Source organism: Eutrigla gurnardus, assembly GCF_963514095.1.
Source record: "Eutrigla gurnardus genome assembly, chromosome: 16".
In the NCBI taxonomy this organism is placed as follows: Eukaryota; Metazoa; Chordata; class Actinopteri; order Perciformes; family Triglidae; genus Eutrigla; species Eutrigla gurnardus.
In genome coordinates, this window is record NC_139927.1 from 2,341,338 (window position 1) to 2,346,337 (window position 5,000).

The following is a 5,000-nucleotide window of genomic DNA, read 5'->3' on the forward strand; positions in this document are numbered from 1 at the left end:
CCAAACTTTTTTGGTTGCAGCTTCTGTTTCTGAACATCCACTGTGACCTTGATGTTTATTACTTGTGTGAAGTAAATGTAGACGATGAGCAGTGAATGACATGAATGGTAGAAAAGCGCCCTCTGGTGGAGACTCCTGTTACATGTTCTCAGCAGCTCTGCAACGCACGGAGCGTCTATAGATTTATGAAATAAGTGAGTGTAAACTAATCATAGTGATGGGTCACTTGACCACACGGCTGGCGTACCTGACGGCCTCGGCCACGTTGTTGGAGGTGTGTCCTGACAAGGCGTCGTGGAGGTTCCTGATGAAGTAGTCCCGGTACTCCTCCGCCAGGGCCATGAAGGTCCCGCCCATCACAATGAACTCCACCTTGTCCACGCTGTGACCCAGCTGCTTCAGCTGCACACGGAAAGCACGATCCAGTCACATTCAAGCATTTCAAGGTGCATTTCCATGCTTTTCCAGCCCCTTCCAGCTGTGGTAAACTCCATCTTTGCATCAATCCAATGGTCAGTATTCAGTCTACTTATTATGTCACTTGTTCATCACATTAAATGAGATGTTATTGTCCTCTAAACAACCAACATGATGTTTGGAGACAGCTTTTTACAGAAGGACCACAAATGAAAGGAAAACTAATTCCACTAACAGATCCACAGAAATATAATCACCAACTATTTTCATCATCTGTTCATCATCAAAAGGCATTTTTCATAAAGAAATGTCAGAAAATGCTGTTTTCAGTCCCTCAGATATGGAGATCTTCTTTTCTCTGTTCTATCATAGATGTCATCACATACAACACACATTTATAGACCTTTATTCTAAACCCAAGCACTTTCCAAACCTTGAAAACACCACTAAAATTAAAGGGTTTTCAAGGATTTCCAGCACCCGTACCAACCCTGTGTTGCCAACCGTCACACTGAGTGAAGAAGACGGAGGTCTATTGGAGGGATTCGCTCTGCTGCGTTTGACTAATGTGGCCGTAAATTTAAATAACGGCATAATTGAGGGCAAAAGCCACGACGGCCGTTAACGTCCACTAAACATCTCACCCTGATTTATTCCAAGTCGGCGAGCCGAGAAGCCGTTGTTTGGGGGAAACGGACGTTTTAACACCTTGTGACTCGATCAAAGCGACTAAATGAAATGTGTTCATGAATGAAAAGAGCCTGAATGAAGAAGATAAACCGGATGTGTGATCCGGTCCGGGGTCCACAGACCTGCTCCACCCGGTGTCTGGTCTGGAGGTACGGGTCGTAGCGGGCTCGGATCGCTCTCATGGACGTCGGCTTTCAGAGACAGAAACAAAAATCAAGATGATTAAACCTCAGACAAGACTGGAGAACAGAGCCGGGTATCCGGTTCTGGCTGTAAGCGGACCATGTGGGTGCATCGGGCCCCCGCGGCCACTAGGGGGCCCCCAAGCTGCAAGTAAAGGACTACAAACAGGAAATCACCTGGAGACCAACGTACCTCATAGCCCGTGTAAGACTGCGTCGAGTACTCGAAGTCTGAGTCTGGTCCACCGGGACAGTAGCTGAGTCCAGAATCCAGAGTCCAGAGTCCAGAATCCAGAGTTCAGAGTCCAGAGTTCAGAGTCCAGAGTTCAGAGTCCAGAGTTCAGAGTTCAGAGTTCAGAGGGAGAAATGATTTGTGAATAAGCAACAATAAGACTTTGATCTTCCATCTTTACATATCTAACCGGATCATCATGACCTGAAAAGTTGCCCAACGTTCTAGAGAAGGAGACTCTTACACACAGATGTTGCCCGTGAAGCTGATGTGGGGACATCGGTGAGGTTTACACATCACGGCAACGACGGCAATCTGGACACAAGACACACGACGTCAACCACTTCCTGTTTGGAACACGCTCATCGATAGTTTCCTCAAAACAACATGTTGGATTACAACATCCTGGAATCTCTTTAGAGAGGGGGGATCAGGTTCTGGACTACCTACCCTGCTGTGTTTGGGGGATCAGGTTCTGGACTACCTACCCTGCTGTGTTGGGGGATCAGGTTCTGGACTACCTACCCTGCTGTGTTTGGGGGATCAGGTTCTGGACTACGTACCCCGCTGTGTTGGGGGATCAGGTTCTGGACTACCTACCCTGCTGTGTTTGGGGGATCAGGTTCTGGACTACCTACCCCGCTGTGTTTGGGGGATCAGGTTCTGGACTACGTACCCTGCTGTGTTTGGGGGATCAGGTTCTGGACTACGTACCCCGCTGTGTTTGGGGGATCAGGTTCTGGACTACGTACCCCGCTGGCGGTGCGGATGGGCTTGGCCTTGAGTTTGGGCACCAGGGCGCGGCGGTAGTGCGGCGGCACGGCGGCGATGATGTCGACCAGCCGAGGCTGAGCTTCCAGACCGTATTTAGCCGAAGTCTTCGTCTTCACTCTTTAGAAACCAAACAGCGGGATCGTTACAGAGGCCATACATTCAAGCACTTTCCAAGCATTTCAAGGTGCATTTCCATGCTTCTCCAGCACCTTCCAGCTGTGGTAAAGTTGAAAACACCACACTAAAATTCAAGTGTTTTCAAGGATTTCAAGCACCTGTACGGACCCTGCAGGAAGTAGTGAGAGTGTGAATGTTCCCTGAACACAACATCAGGTTTCATTCACACAGGTGTGTGTGTGTGTGTGTGTGTGTGTGTGTGTGTGTGTGTGTGTGTGTGTGTATTTTACTTGTTGAGGTTGATGTCTTTGCCCTCCTCGTGCGCTTCGACCAGCTGCTTGATGACGTCAGCGATGGTCATCATCATCAGCTCGGCTCGGCTGAGATCGCCTGTCACCGACACATCATCAATACGTCATCGTGATCAATACTCCTCAGATCTACGAGCTCACGTTAGCTCGGGAATAATCATTGCAGTTTATAAAAATCACGTGATCAACACGAGCAAAACACGAACAACTGGCTTTAAACATGAATAGTTACGTCACTGTCATCGTGTCATACAGGGAGGCTCGTTAGCATTAGCAACAAGCTAACGCCGGGTTGTAAAGTACGTTTGAACACTCACTCTTCTTCTTCGGCTTCCCCATCTCTCCCTGTAGACGTCAGGTTAGCAGGTAGCGGGTTAGCAGCCGTCGTTAGGACGACGCGGCTGTCAGAAACTGTAAACAACTCCTCGTTGCGTCGGAACACGGCGTCTGTCGTAAAGCGGTCCAAACTGTCGTCAGAATTCTTCTTCTTCTCTGAAGTGTAAACGACTATTTGGTGCATTAGCGCCACCAACTGGAGGGAGTGTGCATCAGACTATCTAATATCTACAATATTAAATAAATAAATACAATAAAAAGAAATACAAATTAAAGACATATTTAATTAAATTAATTTAATAATAATGATGAATAAAATAAACTCATATCTTCTCAATCATCTTTTTCATATTATTGACTTAGTATTTTAATAATAACAATAATAAAATCAAAATAATAATAATAATTAAAAATTATAAATGTATCACTTTAAATATATTTAAAACACATAAAATTACAAACAAGACAAAAGCAATTTTAAACAATTGACTTACTGCTCATTATTCATTACTCCTTACTATATATATATATATATATATATATATATATATATATATATATATATATATATAATTTATTTACAGTATATTTAGGCCCTCTACGGTCCTGACAAAAAGAGAGAGAGAGAGAAAACAAAGTGTGAAGTAGGATCTTCCGACTCGCACCTGAAGGCAGCAGGTGTGCAGGTATGTGTCATACAGAAATCTCCACGCGGGGGCGCTGAGTCCCCTCTCAACCAACGTGTGTGTGTGTGTGTGTGTGCGCGTGTGCGCGCGGAGCCACTTGGGAATGTGAGTAAATCTCGCAGTAAATCCCTTGAGCTGCCGACATGGCTGAAGTTTCAGGAAACGCAACAGGTGGAGCAGCGGGAACTCCGTGAGTGTCGCTCCAGAGACCCCCAGACCGGGACCAGCGCTCCGGGTCCTGGTCTCAGGTCAGTCCCGAACACATTTGACCTTTTCCTTCTCCCTCCCCTGTTTGTTGGCTCGTTATCCAGCAGCTCTCGTTAGCATCCAGAAGTTAGCTGCTAGCTGCTGCTGCGTGACGGCGTCAGTGGGACTCGGACCAGCGGACAACAGCGCACGCTCTCACACACGGTTCGTTTCCTTCACGGTGAACTTTGTCTGTTGGTTCCTTGGTGGAGGTTTTCTGTTGTGGTTCAGTCATAGTTTTACAACAGGAGCAGGTCTTATTTATAGACTCTGACGTCAGGTGCGTTCAGGTGTTTGAACGCACGGAAAGAGTGTTTAAAGTGACGTGACATTGATTTCATGTCATTTAATTTCTCGTGCTCAGGTGACGCCATGGATGACAACAGCCTCCATGACGCCAACGTGCAGGTGGCTGTCCGCGTGCGGCCAATGAACAGAAGAGGTGAGTGTGTGACGTCAGATAAACCCTGTGACGCTATTTTGTTAGTACTACTAGTCGTGGTGACGTCACAGACTAGGTTGTGAAGCCTTGAGTTTGGAATTTTGGCCGCAACCGGTGAAGGAAGTCACCATATCCACTGTGGAGGAGCGACAGGTGGATCTGATAAAGCAGCACCTTTACTGGATCTGGATCCATGTGGATTCTGGTGTGAAGCTGCTAACAAAGTTAGCTTCATGATTCAAGCTCAACTTTACAGCCAAGTGTTTAAGTAATTTTAGTAGCTAACTTGCATTGGTAGCGTGGTAGCGACCTGTCAATCAGCAGGTAAGCCCCGCCCCCTAAAGCGTCCCCTGCTTTCTGGTCTGGTGGACTCTAAATGGACCATAATGTACTAAATGAACATCATGCTGGATTGAAGAAGACTTGAAACTAGAGATTGAGACCATAAACTCATGTTTACAATGTTTACTGAGATAATACATCAAGAGAGAAGTAGGACCATTTTCTCATAGACTTCTATACAACCAGAGAGGAGTCGCCCCCTGGTGGCCAGCAGAGAGAAGTAGG

General features: G+C 46.4%; 2 protein-coding genes across 3 annotated transcripts in view; one reads left to right on the plus strand and one right to left on the minus strand.

Moving 5' to 3' along the window:
• The window catches only part of elp3 (elongator acetyltransferase complex subunit 3), a 12,452-nt gene extending 9,267 nt beyond the window's left edge, over positions 1-3,185 (minus strand). The window contains exons 1-7 of the mRNA XM_084030680.1: positions 3,041-3,185; positions 2,703-2,802; positions 2,274-2,412; positions 1,766-1,836; positions 1,483-1,546; positions 1,230-1,298; positions 248-402 (exon numbers count right to left, since the gene is read on the minus strand). Of these exons, the coding sequence (XP_083886806.1) occupies positions 248-402; positions 1,230-1,298; positions 1,483-1,546; positions 1,766-1,836; positions 2,274-2,412; positions 2,703-2,802; positions 3,041-3,062 (620 nt within the window). The 5' untranslated portion in view covers positions 3,063-3,185. The remainder of the gene's footprint in view (positions 1-247; positions 403-1,229; positions 1,299-1,482; positions 1,547-1,765; positions 1,837-2,273; positions 2,413-2,702; positions 2,803-3,040) is intronic.
• Positions 3,186-3,843: 658 nt separating this feature from the next.
• Positions 3,844-5,000, plus strand: part of LOC311027267 (kinesin-like protein KIF13B) — a 21,487-nt gene continuing 20,330 nt past the window's right edge. Inside the window, exons 1-2 of one of the 2 annotated variants that reach the window (XM_084031200.1) lie at positions 3,844-3,993; positions 4,356-4,433. In XM_084031200.1, the coding sequence (XP_083887326.1) occupies positions 4,364-4,433 (70 nt within the window). In that variant the 5' untranslated portion in view covers positions 3,844-3,993; positions 4,356-4,363. Of the gene's footprint in view, positions 4,157-4,355; positions 4,434-5,000 lie in introns of both variants that reach the window. The other variant, XM_084031199.1, reaches the window with a different exon arrangement.